Here is a 25233-nt window from a genome sequence, read left to right as displayed (position 1 = left end):
TTTTGTGTGTGTGTTGTGTGTGTGTGTGTGTGTGTGTGTGTTGTGTGTGTGTGTATGTGCGTGCGTGCGTGCGTGCGTGTGTGTGTATGTGTGTGTGTGTGTGTGTGTGTGTTGTGTGTGTGTGTGTGTCGGTTCTAGGAAAACTACCCGATAAATCTACATGAAACTTGACATGTGAACACCTCCAAACAATACGCGGACACGGTTTGTATCAGGATTTTGATTAATGTCTTCGAGGACGTCATATCCTTCGTTTTGCAAAAGTTGAGACCGCACGGTCACGACCTCATTTTTGTAGCAAATTTAGTGTAACTTGATTTTACTCAGTCCGGATTTCATTTCAGATCGGAAGCTAAACAAAATAATAAATAGGTTTCCTCATTAAAGTTGTCATTAAAATCGATTTTTACAACAGATGAAAACAAATAACTGCATTGTATTCTTCTTTGTTTTCTTTCTTGAATTCAAAAATATTTAATGATATGTTATTTTTACTCTTAAAATGTGCTCATAATCAAACAAAGCTGGTGTATTCAAACTAGGTACGTATTATGTTTGCTTGCTTGTCCGAGACGAAATCACAATCGTCTCGGTCTTCGGGTTTTTCCTAGCCAAGCTTTACTGCATGTAGTCTCCGTGGTGACTGCTTTTTGGTGTTGATGTTTTAGTTTCAGGTCGACAAGTTGACTAAATGTTTTGCTATCACTTTACCAGACTTGTTTCACAACACAAAACAGTCATGTTGCTTTCTTTCTTTCTTTCCTTCTGTCTTTCTTTCTTTCCCCCTTTCTTCTCTTGTCTCTCTTGCTTGTTTCCCTCCTCCTCTTAACTCTGTTGTTCTCTCTCTCCAGGTTGACAGCACTGTCTGAGTTGTGTCCCTTTAGACCCCCACAGGCGGGCTGCAGAGTTGTGTACCTTGCGGATTTACACTAATGCGTTTTAACCTTGTGGCTGTCTGCCTCTTCCCAGAGCGCACAAAAAGCAGTTAGATTAAGAGAGTGGCAGAACAAGGGGAGGGAAACAGGGAATAGAAAGGGAAGTATGTCGTCACAAAGCCAGCTTCTCTTTTGGTATGTCAGTCTCTTTGTGTTCTCTAACCTTGAGGTACACACACGCGCACATACAGACATAGATACAGACAGACGGACAGACAATAAGACAATACGACAGACAGCAGACAGCAGACAGCAGACAGACATACAGCAAGCCAGCCTGCAAGCTAGATAGTCACACGGACAGACAGACATGCAGACACACACACAAACACACACACGCTGGCACCCACACTGACACACACACACACACACATATGTTTTCATCTTACCTTTTCCATGTGTACTTTGTGCCAGTGACAGTAGAATCAACACCGCCGTCACACCAGCTCTCCACCAAGTCTCCATGTCTTCGCCACAACACAAACCCAGGTAATCACAACACACTTGTCGTTATTGTCACACCTGCTGGCTTCGGTCACAGGGTAACAAGCATCCCACAAAACACCCGATGCTGAGCTCGTGTCGGAGACTGTCAACACTTGAAGAGAACCCTCTGCAGTCACACAGCCTGCGTCACAATTGCCACTCCTTTCTTCACGATGAAAACCTGACGAGGATTATTGCTGATTCATTATACAAACATTTAAAAAAAATAAAATTAAAAAAAAGAGAGAATGAAAGTCGCGTGTTCATGCCACTGCTTTTTATTCTCTCAGGTGCCAGGAGATAAGTTCCGCATAACTCTCACTTACTCTGTTACACAGGCATGCACTCCCATGAGCTCGGACTACTCTTCGTATCTCAGATCTGCATCACTACCGACACGACAGATCGACTGGTTTAGGGTATCTTCCGAAACATCTCGTGTGGCTTCTAGATCTATATACGGCTTGTGTGTGTCTGTCTGTCACTTCGCGATGCACGGCCAAAGTTCTCGATGGATCTGCTTCAAATTTGGTGGGCATATTCAGGTACACCCCGGACACAATCTGGTTGATGAAAATTTTCAACAAGTGCTCTAAGCGCGGCGCGGTGAACCGATTTTGGTTTTTCTGTAGATCCATTCCCAGTAACTCTTCCTTATCTTCTCCAGTGTTTTGCGCGTTTATCTCCCTTCCTTCGCGTGGCGTCAATCACGTCAACACGTGCTCTAAGCCGGCGAACCGCCACGCTGCATACTCTGTCTCGCGATCCACCCGGCGAAGCGGGTAATCATCTAGTTATAATATAGTCGGCCCTGTCTATAACGACCATACGAGGGACCGCCCAGCAGTGGTCGTTATAGACAGGTGGTCGCTATAGACATGTGGACGTTATAGACAGGTGGTCGCTATAGACAGGTGGTCACTATAGACAGTTGGTCGCTATAGACAGGTGGTCGCTATAGACAGGTGGTCGTTATAGACAGGTGGTCATTCTAGACAGGTGGTCTTTACAGACAGGTGGTCACTATAGACAGGTGGTCGCTATAGACAGGTGGTCGGTATAGACAGGTGGTCGCTATGGAGAGGTGGTCGTTATAGACAGGTGGTCGTTATGGACAGGTGGTCGTTATGGACAGGTGAATTATAGAGAGAAATAAACTACTAACGAATCCTATGGGGGTAGTAACAAAACAACTTGGATGATCTTTGCTGGTTTACATAATCGTTTACAGGGTAAGGACAGTATCTTTGAACACATAACCACAATCTATTCAATGCTAAACTTTACATTTCACTGTTTCAAACCTGCCTAACTAGTCAAGTACCGTAACAGGTTTAACTGGTTTGCGTTGCTTATAAATACGTAGTCCCTAACGGGAATCAGAACATTGAACGTCATTATTTTGACACCTTCACAATTTCTCGGACATACATCGCAAAGACGAATACACCACAAACACGCACACATTCACATCCTCGGTATTACACAATAGAACACACGAAGAAAAGCGCACGATGACTGCTTCACTTTATGCACAAAATGGCGGCCCTTCTCGACCCCAAACTTCAGCACACAAATAGACATACTTCAACATCGCTCGTTCTTTACAGTAGATCTACTGCGCTTTTTTCTAAACTTGCTTTCAGTGGCAGACACTGTTTCTCATTCAGTGCTATGTTTGTTCAAATAGGTTGGGCTGCGATGAAGAGAGTGAAACAGGGGTCCGTTTCTTAGAAGCCAGCAAAGCGAGATTTCTTGACGCGAGGAAGACGAGCAGTGAGAGTAATGCTAATGCGACAGTTTTGAGCTAGCTAAGCAAGAGATGAACACGATTAGATGACATTACATGGGACTGCTTCTCGCACAGTCGCAGTGTAAGCCTATTCCTTCATCGCTAAAACCTAATGGCGGACCGTAATTGAGCCCATAGTCAACTTCGCGAAGACTTTTTACCGAAAATGGAGTGTCAAAGCCGGTAATCTGCAGCCAGCTTCGTGACGAAGACTTTTTACCGAAAATGGAGTGTCAACGCCGGTAATCTGCAGCGAGCTTCGTGACGAAGACTTTTTACCGAAAATGTGTCAACGCCGGTAATCTGCAGCCAGCTTCGTGACGAAGACTTTTTACCGAAAATGTGTCAACGCCGGTAATCTGCAGCCAGCTTCGTGACGAAGACTTTTTACTGAAAATGTGTCAACGCCGGTAATCTGCAGCCAGCTTCGTGACGAAGACTTTTTACTGAAAATGTGTCAACGCCGGTAATCTGCAGCCAGCTTCGTGACGAAGACTTTTTACTGAAAATGTGTCAACGCCGGTAATCTGCAGCCAGCTTTGTGACGAAGACTTTTTACTGAAAATGTGTCAACGCCGGTAATCTGCAGCCAGCTTTGTGACGAAGACTTTTTACTGAAAATGTGTCAACGCCGGTAATCTGCAGCCAGCTTCGTGACGAAGACTTTTTACTGAAAATGTGTCAACGCCGGTAATCTGCAGCCAGCTTTGTGACGAAGACTTTTTACTGAAAATGTGTCAACGCCGGTAATCTGCAGCCAGCTTTGTGACGAAGACTTTTTACTGAAAATGTGTCAACGCCGGTAATCTGCAGCCAGCTTTGTGACGAAGACTTTTTACTGAAAATGTGTCAACGCCGGTAATCTGCAGCCAGCTTTGTGACGAAGACTTTTTACTGAAAATGTGTCAACGCCGGTAATCTGCAGCCAGCTTTGTGACGAAGACTTCGCGAAGTCGACCTCGCCCAATTTGAGGCTTAATCAGGACACAAGGAACGTCCTTAGCTAGCGCTACTCGCGAACAGCTGGCATTGCCACTAAGAAACGAGCGTCGTGCATCAGAAGGTTCATTTTGTGTGTCCATGCTTTTGGAGGATACCTGTGTGTCAATACTGCGCGCGCTGCCCCCTCCTTTCTCTGCCTGCTCCTTTCTCTACCTGCGCCTTTACCTATGTGTTTTGCCCGCTAGTCAAAGAAAGGGACTCCTAGATCCTGGCTGCCCCCAGGGTATGATGGGTGTGACATGACCTGTAGATTAATATATTTTTGGTGTATGAGTCACGGTACCTTTTAGATTGATTTGTATAAATGTGGTTATCTTTGTTAAATATTTTGTGTGTGTGTGTGTGTGTGTGTGTGTGTGTGTGTGTGTGTGTGTGTGTGTGTGCGTGTGTGTGTGTGTGTGTGTACGTACGTGCATGCGTGCGTGCGTAGGTGCGTGTGTGTGTGTGTGGGCCCGCTCTTTTATTATAAGTTTAAAATGTCTCTCAGTTTTTTGCTGTTGAAATAAGTATTTTACATTGAGTGATTGTTGACTAGAATACTTCTGGTTGTTGTTCTCGTCAAAAATGCTGATTGACTGTATCTTATATTTTTTTCTAATCTTAATACACCGCATTTTGAAATAGAAGCAGGCACATGTAACTTCAACGAAAATACAACCCACTTCATAATGCGCAGTGACTCAAGTGAAACTGTATTCTCTGTGACGCAGTTAAAGTGACACTGTCCAGCGACTGATGTGCTTTCGATCGTCACAACCCTAATAGCACCCTAAGTAGGCTCAAACATAATGGGGGTAATGTGGAAACACTCTCTTCTATATTACCACCCCCACCCCTATGATGTATGTTATTGTATCTTGCTGTTCTGTTTTTTATAGTATTCCGAAGCGAGTATTTCGATTTAGTCCGCCATCATGTTTGCCACTGTCATGTTTTCACCAGGATCGCTTAAAATAAGGACCATATAATAAATAATAATAATGGTGATTTCTATAGCGCTTTCGAACACACAAAGCGCTTTACAAAAGCAATAACAACATCATTACCAGAATGACGCCATTGACGGAATAGAACACAATCATAAACACTTTACAACAAAAACCAAAAACAAAACATAAATGTTACAAAAATCCAGAGGCTCTTACAGGAACGAACTCTCAGTATACACTTGAGTGAGAAATCCTAAATGCCATATATGTTGTTTATGTCATGATACAAATTGAATAAAGTCTTTTTAAACCAAATACTCTCAAATGTGTTGCTTGCTTGTTTTTCGAACTTCACACCCTTTTAATGTTAGTGGTTCGAAAGTAAAGACGCGACTCAGCGACTGGAGACTGACTCGGACAATTGTCTGTTTGAATCATTATTTCAAAACTAGCCTGAAAGACTTCATGTTGTGTCCGTTAGATAGTGTTGTATTTATGTTGTATTTCTGCCCAGTTTAAAACTAGCCTGAACAATTTATGCTGTGTCCGTTGAATAACGATGTAGTTTATGTGGTATTTTTACTCAGTTCAGAACTAGCCTGAACAATTAATGCTGTGTCCGTTGAATCAAGTAGTTTATGTGGTATTTCTACTCAGTTCAGAACCAGCCTGAACAATTTATGTTGTATCCGTTGAATAACGTATTTTATGTGGTATTTTTTATCTAGTTCAAACTAGCCTTAACAGTGTTTGCTGTGTCCGTTGAATAAAGTAGTTGATGTGGTATTGCTACCCAGGTCAAAACTAGCCTAAACAATTGGTGTTCTATCACTTGTACTATGTTTTGTTGGAGAAAGTCTCTCGGCGTTGGGAGAACTTGTGCCATTTATCAAGCTGAAGGTATCGTTGTACCTTCATTAAAACTGTCACTTTAAATAATTATAGCCGTGGGCAGTATACTGATTTTATCAGAGCGTGAACAATCGGTCAGACTGGTTGGAAAAGAAACGGCGCAATTAGGTATTGCTGCTGGCAATTATCCAACGATGACCATCTCAACCCAATCTTCTGAATCAAGACTGCATAAACTACCTCAATAATCTGAATAGTTTGACTGTAGATAATAACAGGCCGGTGTAAGCCTCTGTACGCAAAATGTTACGCCTGTAAAAGTCGATCTTTTTGTTTTATCGGAATACGTTTGTGTACGAATTTTGTGTGAGCTTCAGAACACGCAGTGCGGTTAAAGGCGTTCAATAAACAAAATAGGAACACTTTCATATCATCTCACCGTTGTTGACGTTGTAAGATAGTGAACGCACTTAATGGATAAAACGACACTCTCAGATAACCTTACATCATTTTCGTCGTTGAATATAGTGAAAATAAAACAAACGGTTGGATCATCTCACGGTCATGTGTAGATTATCTCACGGTTATTTGTGTAGTTATATATGATGAGCGCCTAGATGAAATCACAAATGCTTAGCCAACATCCAATAATAAAACAACAATTTTAGACCATCTCACATAAGTTTTCGTGGTTAAGTAACGAGCACACTAGCATACAACAACACTTTCAGACAATCGCACAATGACTTTTGTCGTAAGAAAAGTGACCACCCTTGCATGAACAAACCCTTTCAGATCATCCCATAGTGGGTTTCGTCGTTATACCGTGAGCACCCGCGTATGAATCAAAACGTTCAGTTCATCTCACAATGATTTTAGTGAGCACCCTCGCACAAGTCAAAACTTTCTAATCGTCTCACAAAATGATTTCAGATCATCTCCCCAATGATTTCCGGCGTTAGATAACTGAGTGAGCATACTGGCATAGAACGACAAGTCAAATTATCTCACAATGATTTCTTTCGTTAGATAACTGAGTGAGCATACTGGCATAGAACGACGTGACAAGTCAAATTATCTCACAATGATTTCCGGCGTTAGATAACTGAGTGAGCATACTGGCATAGAACGACAAGTCAAATTATCTCACAATGATTTCTTTCGTTAGATAACTGAGTGAGCATACTGGCATAGAACGACGTGACAAGTCAAATTATCTCACAATGATTTATTTCGTTAGATAACTGAGTGAGCATACTAGCATTTAACGACAAGTCAAATTATCTCACAATGATTTCTTTCGTCAGATAACTGAGTGAGCACTGATGATACTGGCATAGAACGACAAGTCAAAATTATCTCACAATGATTTCTATCGTTAGACAACTGAGTGCATGAGAATACTAGCATAAAACAACAATGTCAGATCATCTTACAATTATGTCCGTCGTTCTTGCAGCACACTGTGACACATTCCCCTTCTCGACAAACAGCATCACTGTCATTCAGGACTCAGTAGCTGAGCAATTCATAACAATTCGCATCACACAACCCCTGTCGTCTCACCGAGCGTAACAAACCCGCTCGGCATGTTTCAAACCCGACACAGGACACACACAGCCAGCTACAGCATCCTTTTCCCAGTCTTGGCGCAGGCTGAGCGGACAACGCACACAATCGAAAGGGTATGAGGTTCGAATCCGCGCTTTTCAGCGGCTAACACAACTATTAGATGTTTGCTCGCTTGGCGGATTGCCGGTTTTCGGCTTCCCATCCCACGAGAGTGGGTAAAGCGCGAGTGCACAAGTTGTCGCTGTTCTTTCTTCTATTTACATAGTAAACTCAAACGTTTCACAAAGAATGTAAAGAAGTACAAGAGAGAAAGAGAGGGAAAGAGAGAGAAAGCGAGATAGAGAGAAAGAGAGAATGGAAGAGAGAGAGAAAGAGACAGAGACAGAGACAGAGAGAGAGACAGAGAGAGAGAATGAGAGAGAGAGAATGAGAGAGAGAGAAAGAGAGAGAGCGAGAGAGAGAAAAAGAGAGAGAAAGAGGGAGAGAGAGACAGACACAGAGAGAGACAGACACAGAGAGAGACAGACACAGAGAGAGACAGAGACTGCATTGCCGCTTGTGTTTGTTTTGAGTTGTTTGCTTCAGTCTATACAGGAACGTACAGGGAAGCCGTGGTCCGACTTTTGGATTCGTTCTGGGTTCGACGAGATCGTCATAAAGAGAGACACATTAGTTCTGCTATTTCTCTTCAGCTGTTGTATTGTACACAGGCGTGTATAAAAAAAAGAGTGCCCTTCTTGTTCCTTTTTCTCTCACGGATTCTGTCTATTTTTTGACAAAATCGTATTAAGAGAGAAACAATCGTTGCTGCTATTTGCTTTCAGTTGTTTTATTGTACGCAGGAGGGTATAAGAAAGGAGTGTACCTTTTCTTTTTAGAGTGGTTTTGTGTTGGAAAGAATTGACAGACCAAGCGGGCGAACAGTTTCTCTTAGTTCTTTTGATTGCTGTAGGCCCTATTCAGGGCAAGAGTGCTTGTAAAAAGAGTGCATTGAATCACCTTTTTTACATTTAGTCAAGTTCTGACTAAATGTTTTAACATAGAGGGGGAATCGAGACGAGGGTCGTGGTGTATGTGCGTGTGTCTGTGTGTGTGTCTGTGTGTGTGTCTGTGTGTGTGTGTAGAGCGATTCAGACTAAACTACTGGACCGATCTTTATGAAATTTGACATGAGAGTTCCTGGGTATGAAATCCCCGAACGTTTTTTTCATTTTTTTGATAAATGTCTTTGATGACGTCATATCCGGCTTTTCGTGAAAGTTGAGGCGGCACTGTCACGCCCTCATTTTTCAACCAAATTGGTTGAAATTTTGGTCAAGTAATCTTCGACGAAGCCCGGGGTTCGGTATTGCATTTCAGCTTGGTGGCTTAAAAATTAATTAATGACTTTGGTCATTAAAAATCGGAAAATTGTAAAAAAAAATAAAAATGTATAAAACGATCCAAATTTACGTTTATCGTATTCTCCATCATTTGCTGATTCCAAAAACATATAAATATGTTATATTCGGATTAAAAACAAGCTCTGAAAATTAAATATATAAAAATTATTATCAAAATTTTTTTTTCGAAATCAATTCAAAAACACTTTCATCTTATTCCTTGTCGGTTCCTGATTCCAAAAATATATAGATATGATATGTTTGGATTAAAAACACGCTCAGAAAGTTAAAACGAAGAAAGGTACAGAAAAGCGTGCTATCCTTCTTAGCGCAACGAATACCCCGCTCTTCTTGTCAATTCCACGTGCACTGCCTTTGCCACGGGCGGTGGAGTGACGATGCTACGAGTATACGGTCTTGCTGCGTTGCGTTGCGTTCAGTTTCATTCTGTGAGTTCGACAGCTACTTGACTAAATATTGTATTTTCGCCTTACGCGACTTGTTTTACATTTAGTCAAGTTTTGACTAAATGTTTTAACATAGAGGGGGAATCGAGACGAGGGTCGTGGTGTATGTGTGTGTGTGTGTGTGTGTGTGTGTGTGTGTGTGTGTGTGTGTGTGTGTGTGTGTATGTGTGTGTGTGTGTGTGTGTGTGTGTCTATCTGTCTGTCTGTCTGTCTGTCTGTGCGTGCGTGTGTGTGTAGAGCGATTCAGACTAAACTACTGGACCGATCTTTATGAAATTTTACATGAGAGTTCCTGGGTATGATATCCCCAGACATTTGTTTCCATTTTTTCGATAAATGTATTTGATGACGTCATATCCGGCTTTTTGTAAAAGTTGAGGCGGCACTGTCACACCCTCATTTTTTAATCAAATTGATTGACATTTTTGTAAAGCAATCTTCGACAAAGGCCGGACTTCGGTATTGCATTTCAGCTTGGAGGCTTAAAAATTATTTAATGACTTTGGTCATTACAAATCTGAAAATTGTAATAAAAATTATTTTTTTATAAAATGATCCAAAATTACGTTCATCTCATTCTTCATCATTTTCTGATTCCAAAACCAAATAAATATGATATATTCGGATTAAAAACAATCTCTGAAAATTAAAAATATAAAAATTATGATATTTCCTTAATCGATTTAAAAACAATTTCATCTTATTCCTTGTCGGTTCCTGATTCCAAAAACATATAGATATGATATGTTTGGATTACAAACACGCTCAGAAAGTTAAAACGAAGAGGTACAGAAAAGCGTGCTATGCAGCACAGCGCAACAACTCCCGCGCTAAACACTAAAACTGACAGGCTCGTTAATTTCACTGCCTTTTGCACGAGCGGTGGAGTACGGTCATTGTGAAACAAGAAGAGCAAACGCTCGATCGAGTCACTTTCGCAGTTCTGAATATTATATGAGGCATCAGATGGACAGGAAGAAATTGCTATTCACAACACAATGAGTCACGTTCACATAAAATTTGAGCCCGGTCACTTTTATAGTTTCCGAGAAAAGCCCAACGTTAAGTTGTGTGTTGCCGAACAGAAAAGGCTAGTTATTTCCCTTGTTTTTCTGATAACGTTCGTAAAAGGCTACAGATGTAAATACTTTGATGTAAAGAATAATCCTACAAAGTTTCAATCACATCCGATGAACTTTGTCAAAGATATAAAATGTCTAATTTTTCCTTTGACGCTGACCTGTGACCTTGAAAAAGGTCAAAGGTCAACGAAACCATCGTTAAAGTGTAGAGGTCATTGGAGGTCACGACTAAACAAAATATGAGCCCGATCGCTTTGATAGTTTCCGAGAAAAGATATAAAATGTCTAATTTTTCCTTTGACGCTGACCTGTGACCTTGAAAAAGGTCAAAGGTCAACGAAACCATCGTTAAAGTGTAGAGGTCATTGGAGGTCACGACTAAACAAAATATGAGCCCGATCGCTTTGATAGTTTCCGAGAAAAGTCCAACGTTAAGGTGGTGTCTACGGACGGCCGGCCGAACGGCCGGCCGGACAGACTAACACTGACCGATTACATAGAGTCACTTTTTCTCAAGTGACTCAAAAATGCAGTGCGTTCAGTTTCATTCTGTGAGTTCCACAGCTTGACTAAATGTAGTAATTTCGCCTTACGCGACTTGTTCTCTTTTTAGTCGTCGTATGTTCGACCGTATTGCGAAGAGAATGCAGTGCTGCTCCTTTTGTGTTTTTACATTTAGTCAAGTGTTGACCAAATATGTTAACATAGATGGTGACACGGGACGATGGTCGTGGTGTATGTGTGTGTATGTGTGTGTGTATGTGTGTATGTGTGTGTGTGTGTGTGTGTGTGTGTGTGTCTGTGTGTGTGTGTGTGTGTGTGTATATGTGCGTGTGTGTGTATATGTGTGTGTGTGTGTGTGTGTGTGTGTGTGTGTGTGTGTGTGTGTGTGTCTGTGTGTCTGTGTGTCTGTGCGTGTGTGTGTGTAGAGCGATTCAGACCAAACTACTAAACCGATCTTTATGACATTTTACATAAGAGTTCCTGGGTATGATATCCCCAGAAGTTTTTTTCATTTTTTCGATAAATGTCTTTTATGACGTCATATCCGGCTTTTTGTAAAAGTTGAGGCGGCACTGTCACACCTTCATTTTTCAATCAAATTGATAGATATTTTGGCCAAGCAATTTTCGACGAAGGCCGGACTTCGGTATTGCATTTCAGCATGGAGGCTTAAAAATTAATTAATGACTTTGGTCATTAAAAATCTGAAAATTGTAATTAAAATTATTTGTTTATAAAACGATCCAAAATTACTTTTATTTTATTTTTCATCATGTTCTGATTCCAAAAACATATAAATATGTTATATTCGGATTAAAAACAAGCTCTGAAAATTAAAAATATAAAAATTATGATTAAAATTAAATTTCCGAAATCGTTTTAAAAACAATTTCATCTTATTCCTTGTCGGTTCCTGATTCCAAAAACATATAGATATGATATATTTGGATTAAAAACACGCTCAGAAAGTTAAAACGAAGAGAGGTACAGTAAAGCGTGCTATGCAGCACAGCGCAACCGCTACCGCACTAAACAGGCTCGTTAATTTCACTGCCTTTTGCACTAGCGGCGGACTACGGTCATTGTGAAAAAATGCAATGCGTTCAGTTTCATTCTGTGAGTTCCACAGCTTGACTAAATGTAGTAATTTCGCCTTACGAGACTTGTTTTGTTTGTTTTTGGTTTTGTTTTGTTCGTCATTTGTTTATTCGTCATTTCGTTCGTTCGTTTGTTTGTTTGTATAATTTTTTTTCCATTGTGTTTGTTGTTTGTTTGATTAACAATTGGAGCATATCAGGAGGAGCGCGCTGGTTCTTAGTTTTCGTGATGGCATCTGTTAGATATGTAGACTGTGTGTGCATGTTCATTTCTTTGTCAGTTCATCTCCCCGCACCTTTATGGATACATTTGTTGAAGTTGGAGCTGTTAACAGTTACCCCAAGAAAGTGTATAAAATGTTATTATCGATACAAAGTAAAACCAATACACGACATGGGCTTGTACAGTTCGTAATGTTTTGTACAAGGACGGTTTTGGTGAAGTGTGGGAAGCACAAGGTGTTGGTAATAATTTAGTTGTTCTGTAAGAGAAATTTGCCAAAGACTTGTCCATTGCTTTAGACAGGACTGGCATAGTTCCCTGGAATCCCATGTGTTTTATAATGTGTATTCGTCAGGTAAGCAGTCCTTGTGTATGAGTAGTTATTTGTATCAAATAAGAAATGTTCATTTGAGGAGAATATTTTGCACGCTTCAGATTTGGCATGTCACCGTTAAATAACCATTATTTTACACTATAAACCCAATGTGAATAACGTAGACCGACTGTGCCCTTTCTGTTCATATGATACACTTAAAACGGAAGTTCATTGGCTCACGTAAGTGTAGCCTTTGCGATGCTAACTTTTGTCTGTCTGTGCGTGCGTGCGTATGTATGTATGTATGTATGTCTGTGGTAGAAACTTTATTATCCCCCCCTCTGCTTCTTTCTCTCTGTAAACTTGTAGGGCTAGTTATTTTTCGGTAACTTACCCAACAACCAAAATCACTTACCCAACAACGGGCCTGAATCCTCGATAGCTCATGGGTAGAGACTGTACACATTGTGGATCTACTTTTTGCGACTCAAAAGTTCAGAACACTCTAATGTACAAAATATGCATTTCTGGAGCAAACAATACAACCATACCGTATTTAAACCAGCAACTACAGACTTGAACACATGAATCTCCATGTAAAATCCATGAGTTTGGTTGTTTTCTGAATTCAGATCTGCCGTGCACAATCGTTTATCGCTAGCAAGATTCCAAGGAAAAGTAACTCTCATACTTTGTCTAGCGACACGAGTAGTTCCCCTTCCAGATTTCGGCTGCACCGACAAGACTGCAATCCGACGGTCAGTTTTCAACAATATTTCATTTTATAAACAGATCACACGCAATCAATTGCAAACATTTAATCAACGTAAAGAACATGCAGCGGTTTCATACACTATTTTGCCCCAGAAAGCTAAACTTCATACAGTTTTTAACGTTGGAACACGGGTGTAAAACTTCGTCTGCTAGTCACATTCGAAGAAAGAACATTTCCTGAGCGATACCAAAACATGAACAGAACACACACTATCTGCCTTTACCGCCACAGCAGAATGACAACATAACTGTGTACTTGATTTTAGTTCAAAACATGGAAACTGACAAGAAGTGTTAACAAAATTGAATGATTTGCACGGAACTATACAACCGCGCATTAATCGATCGCCTGCGCAGGTAGACTGGTTGGGTGAATATGATTCGATCAAACTTTCGCACAAAACTCCTCTTTTCTTTGAATAACTGAAGAAAGGAGGGATAAAGAGGTTACATACCTCGTCTCAGTGATTATCAAAAATAATGGTCTCAGTTCGCGGTCATGAAAAAGCTCGCTGAAGCTCGCATTTTTCATGATCCGCTAACTTCGACCATTATTTTTGATAATCACTGAGACTCGGCATGTAACCTCTACACATTTCCGAGTCTATGTGTGTGTGGTTATCCAAGACTATGGATAAAGCTCGCATAAGAAGATTACGTCACGGTCAAAAGTGTTTGACGTCAATTAATGCATCATGACGTCATGCCTCCCTGTAGTCTTTCTCTCTCGCGCGGTGTGTGTGTATGTGTGTGTTCATTTTGTGCACATGTGTTATTGTTACTGTTTGTGTATGTGTGCGTGCGTGTGTGTGTGTGTGTGTGTGTGTGTGTGTGTGTGTGTAAGAAAGAGAGACTGAGAGAGAGAGAGTGTGTGTGTGTATGTGTGTGTGTGTGTGTGTGTGTGTGTGTGTGTGTGTGTGTGTGTGCATGAGTTTGTGTGTATGTTTGTGTGTGTATGTGTGTTTGTTTGTAAAGGTGTGTGTGTCCGTCTGTCTATGTGCGTATGAGTTTTGTATGTATGAGATCTGTGTGAGTCACTGTGTGTGTGTGTGTGTGTGTGTGTGTGTGTGTGTGTGCGTGCGTGTGAGCCTGTGTGTGTGTGCGTGCATGCATGCGCGTGTGTGGGTGCCCAAGTAAAAAAGTACCACACTATGTACTATAGTATACTATAGTAAAAGTACTATGGTATACTATAGTTTACTATAGTACAAGTACTATGGTACATTGAATTGTACTATGGTATACTATAGTTTACTATAGTACAAGTACTATGGTACATTGAATTGTACTATGGTGTACCATAGTTTACTATAGTACTAGTACTATAGTAAACTATAGTACAAAAGTACTATAGTACAATACATTAGTGTGTACTATAGTACATTGTGGTAAATGTACTATAGTATACTATAGTAAACTATAGTACAGTTAAATGTACTATAGTATTTTGAGCACTTTTTTGCCAAAATGTACTATAGTATACTATAGTATACTATAGTAAACTATAGTTTACTAGAGTACACGTACTCTAGTTTACTAGAGTAAAGTGTAGTACAGCGTGGTATTTCCGTAGTAGTACATTTGTACTATAGTACTTGTACTATAGTTTACTATAGTACAGCGTGGTACTTTTGGCGTGGTACATTTGTACTATAGTACTTTTACTATAGTTTACTATAGTACAGTGTGGTACTTTTGTTGCTGTAGATTTTGTACTATAGTACTTTTACTACAGTTTACTATAGTATACTGCAGTACTTTCTTGAAAAATTACCATAGCCTTAAAAATTGCACTGGATGTAAATGTGGCCCCAATTTTTGCTGAATCAATTGTTTTGTGTGAATTGAATGTGTGTGTGCACGATCAGGCCATTCGCTGCAGTCAATCTGTCACATTTGGTAGGAAAGTAAAGGTTCATCACATGTTTTAAATTTTATTTTCATTTTTTGGCAGAGCATTAATAGTCAAACTTATGTAAGAACATTTTAAAATATCCACTTACATGTAAAAGACACAATTAAATAATAATTTTAAATAAGGTGTCCATCTTGCACAGTGAGTAACCAAGCTGTTGATTTTTGGTAAATGTCCCAATGCAGAAACAGTTTTAATGCAATTTTTTATAACCCTGTTAACCAGAACAAGTAACAATAAAATGCACAAAACAGATTTATTATAGCACTCTTCTTTGTGGGAATTCATCTTTAGCACAACACATATTTTATCAAAATTATCTCCCCTACAGCCAAGTTAAATTTCTATGATTAGCTTTGAAAGTGACCATGCCTACATCAGTACATGAAAACTCTGTGAACAATCAAAGGAGACAATGATTGTCCCTATTATTGACCGGAACTCTACCCCAATCTGAACTTGAATAATGCAAACTATCAAGCTGACTTGATGTCATCTAACCCTGTATGTGTGTGACCTTACACAGATAAAGTTATTGAGTTACTTTCTTTCTTTATTTGGTGTTTAACGTCGTTTTCAACCATTCAATGTTATATCGCGATGGGGAAAGGGGGGAGATGGAATAGAGCCACTTGTCAATTGTTTCTTGTTCACAAAAGCACTAATCAAAAATTTGCTTCAGGCCGGGGCTTGCAACGTAGTACCATATATGACCTTACTGGGAGAATGCAAGTTTCCAGTACAAAGGACTTAACATTTATTACATACTGCTTGACTAAAATCTTTACAAAAATTGACTATATTCTATACAAGAAACACTTAACAAGGGTAAAAGGAGAAACAGAATCCGTTAGTCGCCTCTTACGGCATGCTGGGGAGCATCGGGTAGATTCTTCCCCCTAACCCGCGGGGGGTTATTGAGTTACAACGATCTTGCTTCAAACACATTCAAAATAATACCATTTCTCTGTTATTATTATTATTTTCTGTGAACTTAAAAGTTTATGAGGGTCAATTTTACATGGGTCACATCTACAGGTCATCCAACTTCAATAGCCTGTAAAGTATCAAAAATCTAGCTTTCAAAACATTTCAGAAAAATAAGAACACATGCTTTCGCAACACATCCTTGATATTTGTCAAAAATGTGGTTTTGAAAAAATGCCAAATGTGGTCATGTTTGAAATTGATCAAACCATAGCAGTATGTTAACTTTGTAAAGTCTATCCCGAAAACAATGCAAGAAAACAACAATGTTCAATTCTGTCTACCCATTGTAAGTCAGCCTAATTATGCTCCCCATCAGTGACATTCTCCTGACCTGGTGAGTCAAAACTCACTAAATGTCCAATGGAGAGTTTTCAGCATGCAACCAGAAAGTATATAGTGTGGCGTTATGTCCCTTTTTTTCAAAACAGGGTTATATATGTGGCAATAATCACATGAAATGTTCTCTGTCCTCCACATCTGTTTGATTTGTGATTGGTGTCCAGATTATTTGCTACAGGCATCTGGTTTAAGTGCCGGGACGCTGAACTACGCTTCACCCCTTAAGGGGAAGTAACCCTAAAAAAGAACAGCCTAGACCCCGTAAACTGGGTCACAGGTCAAGGCCATACCGTCACGTGACTGAGCACGCGAGACCGCCGCCGCCATATTGGAATACTTCACTCGAAACGAAGCGAAACATTCATTTTTAGGGTAAATTAGAGCGGGGTAGGCGGGAGGGTATTAACGATTAAAGTTTATTGTAGCTGCTGTCCGGTTCCCTTTGCCAGTGATATCTGCTTTCCTGTTCTGTAACTTGTATTTATGTTCGCCGATGGCACCCGCTGAATAGTTTTGGTTGTTCTCCAATGGCATCTAGCTAGGTGCTTTGACGTCTGTAAGTGGTATCAAGGTCCTTCACCATGCAGTCATCTGCTGGAAGTGAACAGGAGGCTCTCTTGCTTATGACACCCACACCAGAGCATGGAATGAAACCTGCAATGACACAGCAGTATGACTATGAGAAAGCATGCAGACTGAAGCAAAGAGGGCCAAACTTTAAGAGAATGATAATGAAACCTAACTTAAAGTGCCGTGGCTTTTAGTGCATATATATCTAACTTTTAAAAGTTGTGTCCGTCTGTGTGTGTATTATGATGACTAAAGGCTCCGAAACAGCTGCACCGACTGAGACGGTGGTGGTGGTGGGGGTTTGAAACGTGCTGGTGCGTGTATGTTTGTCCTTGCGTGTGTGCAGGCATGAATGTCTTTGTCAGTATGTGTGTGTGTGTGTGTGTGTGTGTGTGTGTGTGTGTGTGTGTGTGAATTTATGAATACAATTGAAGGCACAGTAAGCCTCCCGTAAACCATCACAGATACGGTCAGGCTTTTACACACAGACTACAGTACAAACACCCTTTCATTTAAACACTCACCGATTGAGAACATCCTAGGTGCCCTCCATAAAGAGCGAACAATTTTCAAATAATTTATTTTTGCGTGGTTTATCTTACCCCTGAGCCATCGTGAACCAGTGTGATCCAGTTTCCCTTTTTTCACAATGTAGTCGTCAGTTAGTCATTTGAATGCGACTCCATGTGAGCTTATCTACAATAGCACGTTTTTATGCACGAAACAAACGGCTGTGGTTCACCAAAACTCTAGCAATGGTTTTTGACTGTTGAGAGGAACGGTGATATATGCATAAACCGCCGTCTGCTACGACCCTTGCGTGACCCTGCTTCCGGGCTTTTCTTTTTTCAAACTTTCACAACTTCGAATTGTACTGATCTTGTATTAATGAAAAAGAATTCTTTTATGATTAAAGAATGTTTGTGTGACAAGCTGTCAATTTATTATTTAGATTTTAAAAGTTAGGTCTAGCGCAAAAACGCATCACGGTCCAAAAACATTCTGATAATCATCGATCCACGGCTATCGCCAGTTTACATCGATAGAATGAGACCCGAAGGGAAGTAACTCATTTTTGACCTGAGTTCTTCTTCTTCTTCTGCGTTCGATGTTAATCTAAATATATATTATCGTGGGAGCGTAGACAGCCGATTTTCTCCCCACGCCAAGTTGGCTGCTGTCTTCCGTCTTCGGTGGTTGAGGTTCTTACTCAGGGTTGCCTCCTCCCCAAGAGTAGCTGCCTTGCTGGGCTGTCGAGTCCACTCTACCCGGGTTTGACGTCGAAGTTTTCCTTCGTGTAGCCTTTGCCTTTCCCAAGGCGCACACAAGGCAGTGCGGGTTTTGAAATCGGAGTTGTCCTTCTCCTAGATGAGCGACCATCCAAGGTTAACGAGCCCCATCTGCCCGAAGCAGCTGGTTTTAAGGCGCCAGTGACCCGCCTGCATCCCTTCTCCTGTTAGTCGAAGACAGGGCCCGCCACGTGAAGGCCAGGAGCTGGATTTGACTGTCAGAGGTGTTTGGAGACACGAAGCCATTTGGAGCATTTCTTGGGAAGTAGGCGCTTATCTCTACTTCCACCCCGGCATAACAGTCCTTGGGCCCCTGACCTGAGTTCAATCGGCAAAATTAATTCTTTAAAAATTGCTCGCTCTTTACGTAGGGCACCTAGGATATTCCCGTTTGGTGAGCGTTCAAATGGAAGGGTGTTTGTACTGTGTGTAAAAGCCTGACAGTATCTGTGATGGTTTACGGGAGGCTTACTGTCCGGGCGTGATTTCCGGTATTGAATATTCATAACAGCCGTCCAGCACCAAAACGAGGCGCCATTGTTGTAGAGGACCAAGTCCACGAAAATAAATTCTTTGAAAATTTTTCACGCTCGACACAAAGCAGCCAGGATGTTCCCGTTCCGTGAGCGTTCAAATGGAAGTATGCTTGTACTGTATGTAGACGCTCGGGGAGCTCTGTGATGGCTTACTGTGCCTTTAATGTATATACATCTATACACACCCAAGAAGATAAGGCGCTGAGCAGGTCTGCACTCATGTTGATCCATTATGTCGGAAACAGGCAGAATTGGATCCTCCACCTGACAGTCACTGAGCTACAGTGCTGCTCTCAGCTGTAAGCAAGAGAAAGCAGCTTGAGTGTTTCATCGCATATAATTCCAGTGTTTGCATACTCCATAGCGATTAGCTGAAAGTATTTAGCTAAAACATTAAACTATTATCAGTGGAATACCAAAAGGGTGGCATATGTCATCCAAAATATAAGGCAATTTAAAGTGTGATTGACGGGACAGAAGCGTTTCAATGATACAAATAGAGAACACTACATAGTCTACTGTGTGTTACTGGGTTTACACAAGTAAAAGTGAATATTTTTTCTCCTTCTGTTTCTTCGTTCATGGGCTTAAGACTCCCATGTTCACTCATATGGATTTTTACGTGTATGGCCGCCATTCAGGCAGCATACGCCAATTTCGGGGGAGGCATGCTGGGTATTTTTGTGTTTCTATAACCCACCGAACTCCCACATGGTTTACAGGATCTTTTCCGTGCGCACTTGGTCTTGTGCTTGCGTGTACAATGCGCCCGTCGTGAATATTTCAATATTTGAAAAGCAGTAAGTGTAAATCTGGTGCCACACAGCAAGCCATGAAGTATTCTGTTTTCAATTCCTACGTACCGGAGAGATAACCCATGTAGTAACTAAACCATACACGCACATATGGGCATATCATTGAGGTCATGGCAAGCTGGTCTGGCAGGGACCTTATATATTCCACTGCTCATGATTACAAAGTCACAGATGCAAAGTCATTCTCGTAACACGTTTGGGCTTGCCATTTTCTCGCGAGTGTTTTGAGAATGAAGTTTGTCTCGGAGATTTTGCATAAGCAATGGAAAATGACATCCCTGACAGACATGTTGTTTGAACCAACCTCATTTACATGATAGACACGCCTGTGAAGAGATGGTTCATTTATCACATCATGACACATGGGTGGTTTGTTTGTTTGTTTATTTGTTGCTTAACGTCCAGCCGACTACGCAGAGCCATATCAGGACGAAGAAGGGGGGGATGAAGGGGGCCACTTGTCAAGCGATTCCTGTTTACAAATGCACTAACCCATTACTTGTGTCCCAGCAGGCTTTAGTAAAACTAAATTAATACCTACTGGAAGATTACCAGTTTCCAGTATGTTAAAATAGGCTTAACCTATCTACTGCTGGACTTACATCAGAACACTAACAGATTAAACTATACATGAATCGCGAGACAAGCGGCAAGAGAAGAGATTTTTGGAAAAAATACAGGTGAATGAGCAAGAAGGCAGAAAAAAGAAAAGAATTCATGAAGAAAAAGAGAGCATGACAGGAAAGAGGAACCAAAAATCTACCTAACAGCAAACTAGAAAGCTCCTGCGGTTCCAAAAACAGGAGGGGCCTTTAATTTCATAACCGCAGTGCCCCACTGCGGGACACACATGGGTGGTATCTCTCAGGTAGGCAAAACAATATATATCTAAATGCACCAATTTACCTCAAGCACTCAGCAGGTCTGCACATATGTTGATCCATTAGGTCAAAAAACCACCAGAACTTGATATGTTGTCCAAAAGTCACAGATACAGTGGAACCCCCCAAGGATCCTGAAAAAATAATTAAAAATGAAGAGCCAACACTTGTACAAATTATCTGTCTTTGTACATACAAGCACATACACAAATAAATCTGCTTGCACTATGCTGGCTTTAGGCATGTGTAATAAAATTATTTTGGGGGAGCTTCTCGATTCAACCGGGAACTTTTGTTGTTGTCAAAAGCAATATAAGCCTCAAACATTCTCCCACTCTAAGACTGAACTATGCATTCAGTATGTGTTGATATCTGACTTAAACTCACAAAAATAACAAAGGCTAGTTTGTAAAAAGACACTGATTTGAAAAGAAAATTTAAATTCAATTACATATTATTATGTATTATATAATCTGTTCTGGGGCTTTTTTCCAGGTCTTTTAAAAAAGGATGTTCACAAACAATAACAAACACATTTTCAATCCAATGAATGTTTGCAGCACTGTCAGCCGGACAGAAATGACAGTATGTTGACAAAGCCGTGATAAAAACATAACCTGCAGTCCTACCTTAGCGCAAAGAAGTATGAATGGTCTCTGTGTACTCTACAATCTCTGACTGTGGCCCTATGTAAAGGTCGAAAAGAGCTGGCTGTGCTTGGCCATTAAGAAAAATTTCAGTTAATTCAGATTTGTACAAGGAGAGCATAAAAGCATATATTCACAGCATGTATGTCTTGTTATTGCTATTATGAGTTATTTCTAATATGCTGACTGTTAGCAAATGATAACAAGACATGTCGAGAAAAAAGATATCAAAATGAGCCTTTAGGCGAATTTTGATAGCGTTTTCGAGACATGTCTTGTTATCATTTGCTAACAGTCAGCATATTAGTAATAACGGTTTTATTATCCGTGCGTGGTAACAAACATAATACCCGAAGCGACCCTGCAAGTAAAGTGTCGCCATTTTGGCTTGGTTGGTTACAAGGTAAACAGAGCAAACAAAACAAACATCCAGCACACTTTCAGCTTTCAAGTAATCTTTCCCAAAAAGTTTAATTCACAACGTGTCCCTTCTTTTCTGTGCATAGTATCATAAAAACACTCAACAACAACAAAAAACCAGAACACAGACTCGAAAATGCTAACAAACTGAAAGTCCGAAATTGGAACGGACAGTTCTGGGAAGAGCCATCTCAAATGTTGCACATTTGTGTTGCGCATGCGCAGTTGAATGCGGTTAAATGTCGGTGGAATTGAATGTTGATCGTTGCATGCGAGAGGTCACAGTGATGGAACATTGGCGGATTTGGTCTCGTTGGAGGCATGGCAGGTTCGTATTCCGGATCGAAAAGAGCTGCTACCTCGTCGTTGCTGAGTTCCACGTCCTGTCGGATCGTCTGCTGGCTTGTGACAGTCGCCGATGCAACGAGACGACCCCGTTCGATTCTGCTTCCCGTCGAAGTTTTGGCTGGTTATCCCCGCGAAGTATGACTTGGGAGCAGTGCCAACTGCCTATTCTCTGTGAGCTTGGACGACATAGCAGCTGCCATCTCTAGTTTTTTGGCGGTGGATGCTTTTTGGTACGGTTGCAGGGAGTTAGATCTAACAGTTTTGTGACCGGTGACACTGATAATGTCAATTGAATTGGACTGAAGTTCTTGTCTGCGCCGTAGTGTTGCACCCGTCGCTCGCACGATGTGGTTTGTGTAGATCTATATCTGCACTTCTTCATAGTGTGGACGCCCATGGGTCTGTTGTCATACCATGTTTCGTCATCTCCATGGAACGTGTTGACAGAGAATTGCCAAAGATGCTCACACTTTGGATTTAGCAGAGACAGGTACTTGTAGCTGTACACTGACTGGACAGCTGCTGTCCCCAGTCTCTGGCATGACTCCAGTCACAAGTTCTTCGTCTCCAGCTCTGTGATTCTTGGTAAGTTCATCAAACCGTTTGATTACGTATTGTTTCCCTGTTGTTTGATCCATCTTCACTTCGAAGGTGTTTTTGGTCATTTTTTCAAAGTTTTCCAGGCCCCGTCTAAAAAAATAAAACCGGACATCTAACTGAACCTTGTTCAAAAGGCCAGTGGGGGTGTTGGGAGACATCAATTTTGATGCATATAGGTGTTTTTTTTATAGATCTTCTTGATTGATGGCAGGTTTGTTTGCCATGTTGCCAAAAGCACATAGGTGTAGTCTGCTACTGACAGCACCAAAAAGAGTTGCTTCCCTTTACTCAGTATTAAACTTACTTGCCATTCTTCCCTCCCACCGACAGAATTTGCTTTTTAGCACATTTTACACAGTAAATTGCATGAGAAAAATGTCAAAAAGTGACATTCAGTAGAACAATTCACCCTGATGTTTTTTATATTAATTTTTATTTTGTCGTGGTAATTTTTAATGCGTTATACAAAAAGGGTCCCGCCTTGAACGTTATAACATTTAACAGGTCACCTAGAATCAGTCCTGATTGGTCACATAGCCATAAAGGGCACTAGAATGATAATAAAGGTCTATATATCTATGCCACAATGACACAGCAAATACGTACATTCATACAGACATATTCATTTACTCATATAATTTAAATTATATAGCACCACAGGAATATGTTAATATCAAAATCTAATATGAAATTTCCTACACACACCCATGAAGTTCAAGCCCTTAGCAGTTCTGCACACATGTTGATCCAGGAGGTCCAAACACACCCTGCACTTGTTGTGCAACAGTCACTGCTCCAGTGAAACCCTCCATTTAGGACCCTGAAAGATATAACAAGTTCCATAAAGTGATACAAAACTCTTTGTTGTTGTCCTTATCTGCTGAAGGAGCACCTCCTGTCGCTTCACAGCATCTGTAACACAAGAGAGGACTGAGTATCCAGCCAGAAATTTCATGACTGTATTTTTAGAATGATGATCAACAAAACTTTTTAGGGGCTTTTAAAATGATATGACAAATATAAAGTCAGATGCACTTCACCCATTGTTATACTTAAACATAGAACTAAGGCTTGCTCATACAGTGGAACTCCCCTTGTTAGACCTCAAAATATCTGAGAAAAATAGAGAGGAAGTTTTTTCAGTTCTAACTAAGCTGGAAAGTGGGGGACCTACCCTTGCTGAAGCCTGCTGCGCGTTGTCCTAGGCGATGCTAGTAGTCGCCGCGGCCGCTGCTTTACCGCTGCCTGCCAGTGCGTTATCTTTAGACGGATGGTCCGCCTTACCACAGGTAGCACAACTATGGTCAAAGTTGCACCTGTCGCCGTAGGTGCAGTTCCCTTTGTTCCACTGTAGGCAGAACGGTATTCCCTTCGCGTTAGTCCGACGCTTGTTCGGTGCCGCCACGTTGGTACCAGGTTGCTGGCGCTGTTGTCCTGTCCCTATGGGCTTCTCCCGCAACGCCACCACTGACAGGTGAGGAGTATCGGCCCCCCATCGATGGCCGGTCGCCGCCTGCAGACTCCTGTACTCGTCGTCGTACATGAGTACAGAAGCCCACGTGTATCTGCACGCCAGCTCCGACACCTTCACCGTGTAAGCAATGTAATCAAACACTGACTCTTCGGTGTCCAACTCTCCGTTTTTGATGAGTTCCGCCATTATTCGGCCGTTGGCCGCCATCCACATAGCTGGGCTCACTCTTTCGAGCTTTTGTTTTTGCCCTGCCATTTTCAGAGATATTCCTCCACCCAGGTCGATCTCTTCACTCTCCCTTGCCGCTGATGAAATAAAATCCACCACCCTAAGGGCTGACTCACCTGAGTCTTTTCTCCTGGCTGTCAGGTACACGCTTGGGTCCAGGTCGACCCTGTCCGACCGGGGCTGTTTGCCTTGACCCTGGACAGGCTGTAGCAGATCATCCAAAGTCATTCGGCTCTGCTTGTGTTTCTGAGCTGGAGCCCCCAGGGGGACACCGATTGTTGGTCCACACAAAGGCCCGCCACCATTGTCTTCTTGTATCTCTTTCACTGCTTCCTTCAAAAGCAGAAAGTCTGCCTTGCACAACCGCAGGTCTTTCAAGTCCTGGTTTTCAATCAAGCAAAGGCACTTATGGGCCTTTTGGCCAAGCAAGCCTTCTTTTTTCAATGCAGCTTGCACATCCTCTCCAATTTCGTGTTTCTCTATCCACTCGGATAGCGAAAACTCCATGCCGAATTGAAATTGCTGCTTTGCTGTAGCGCGGCTGGCGACTGAGTGACCTACAACTAACCCTCAGTTCCCTCCAGTTCCAGAGTTTCACCCTCCCTTCCTCAGTGACTACTTTCTCACGCCCACGCATACCCACCATCCGCACTCTACCTGCCCTCCCCTCCCCACCGCTACCCCTGCTAGCCGTCAACTGTCAGATTTCCTAATTCTTCCGTTCCCATCCCTCTGCCCTAGATCTTACCCCCCCCCCCTCCTCTGACC

General features: G+C 41.5%; 2 protein-coding genes and 1 long non-coding RNA gene across 9 annotated transcripts in view; 1 reads left to right on the top strand and 2 right to left on the bottom strand.

Moving 5' to 3' along the window:
• The window catches only part of LOC138948279 (uncharacterized), a 16016-nt gene extending 8384 nt beyond the window's left edge, over positions 1-7632 (bottom strand). The window contains exons 1-2 of the mRNA XM_070319792.1: positions 7433-7632; positions 1325-1602 (exon numbers count right to left, since the gene is read on the bottom strand). Of these exons, the coding sequence (XP_070175893.1) occupies positions 1325-1400 (76 nt within the window). The 5' untranslated portion in view covers positions 1401-1602; positions 7433-7632. The remainder of the gene's footprint in view (positions 1-1324; positions 1603-7432) is intronic.
• A 7702-nt stretch (positions 7633-15334) lies between these two features.
• The window catches only part of LOC138948259 (uncharacterized), a 486513-nt gene continuing 476614 nt past the window's right edge, over positions 15335-25233 (bottom strand). For 5 of the 7 annotated variants that reach the window (XR_011449944.1, XR_011449940.1, XR_011449941.1 and 2 more), the window contains 4 exons: positions 23469-23583; positions 20774-20882; positions 19238-19349; positions 15335-17311 (listed from right to left, as the gene is read on the bottom strand). Coding sequence is in view for 1 of the 7 variants with exons in the window: in XM_070319780.1 (XP_070175881.1) it covers positions 23965-24972 (1008 nt within the window). In the remaining 6 variants the exon portion in view is untranslated. Of the gene's footprint in view, positions 17312-19237; positions 19350-20773; positions 20883-23468; positions 23584-23937; positions 25104-25233 lie in introns of those variants that run through there. The other 2 variants (XM_070319780.1, XR_011449939.1) reach the window with 2 other exon arrangements.
• LOC138948275 (uncharacterized) lies at positions 16576-17538 on the top strand. Its single transcript, XR_011449959.1, has 2 exons — positions 16576-16842; positions 17073-17538. It is a non-coding gene; the product is annotated as an uncharacterized lncRNA (long non-coding RNA).

Source organism: Littorina saxatilis, linkage group LG15 (assembly GCF_037325665.1).
Source record: "Littorina saxatilis isolate snail1 linkage group LG15, US_GU_Lsax_2.0, whole genome shotgun sequence".
Lineage (NCBI taxonomy): Eukaryota > Metazoa > Mollusca > Gastropoda > Littorinimorpha > Littorinidae > Littorina > Littorina saxatilis.
This window is presented reverse-complemented; position numbering and strand designations above follow the sequence as displayed.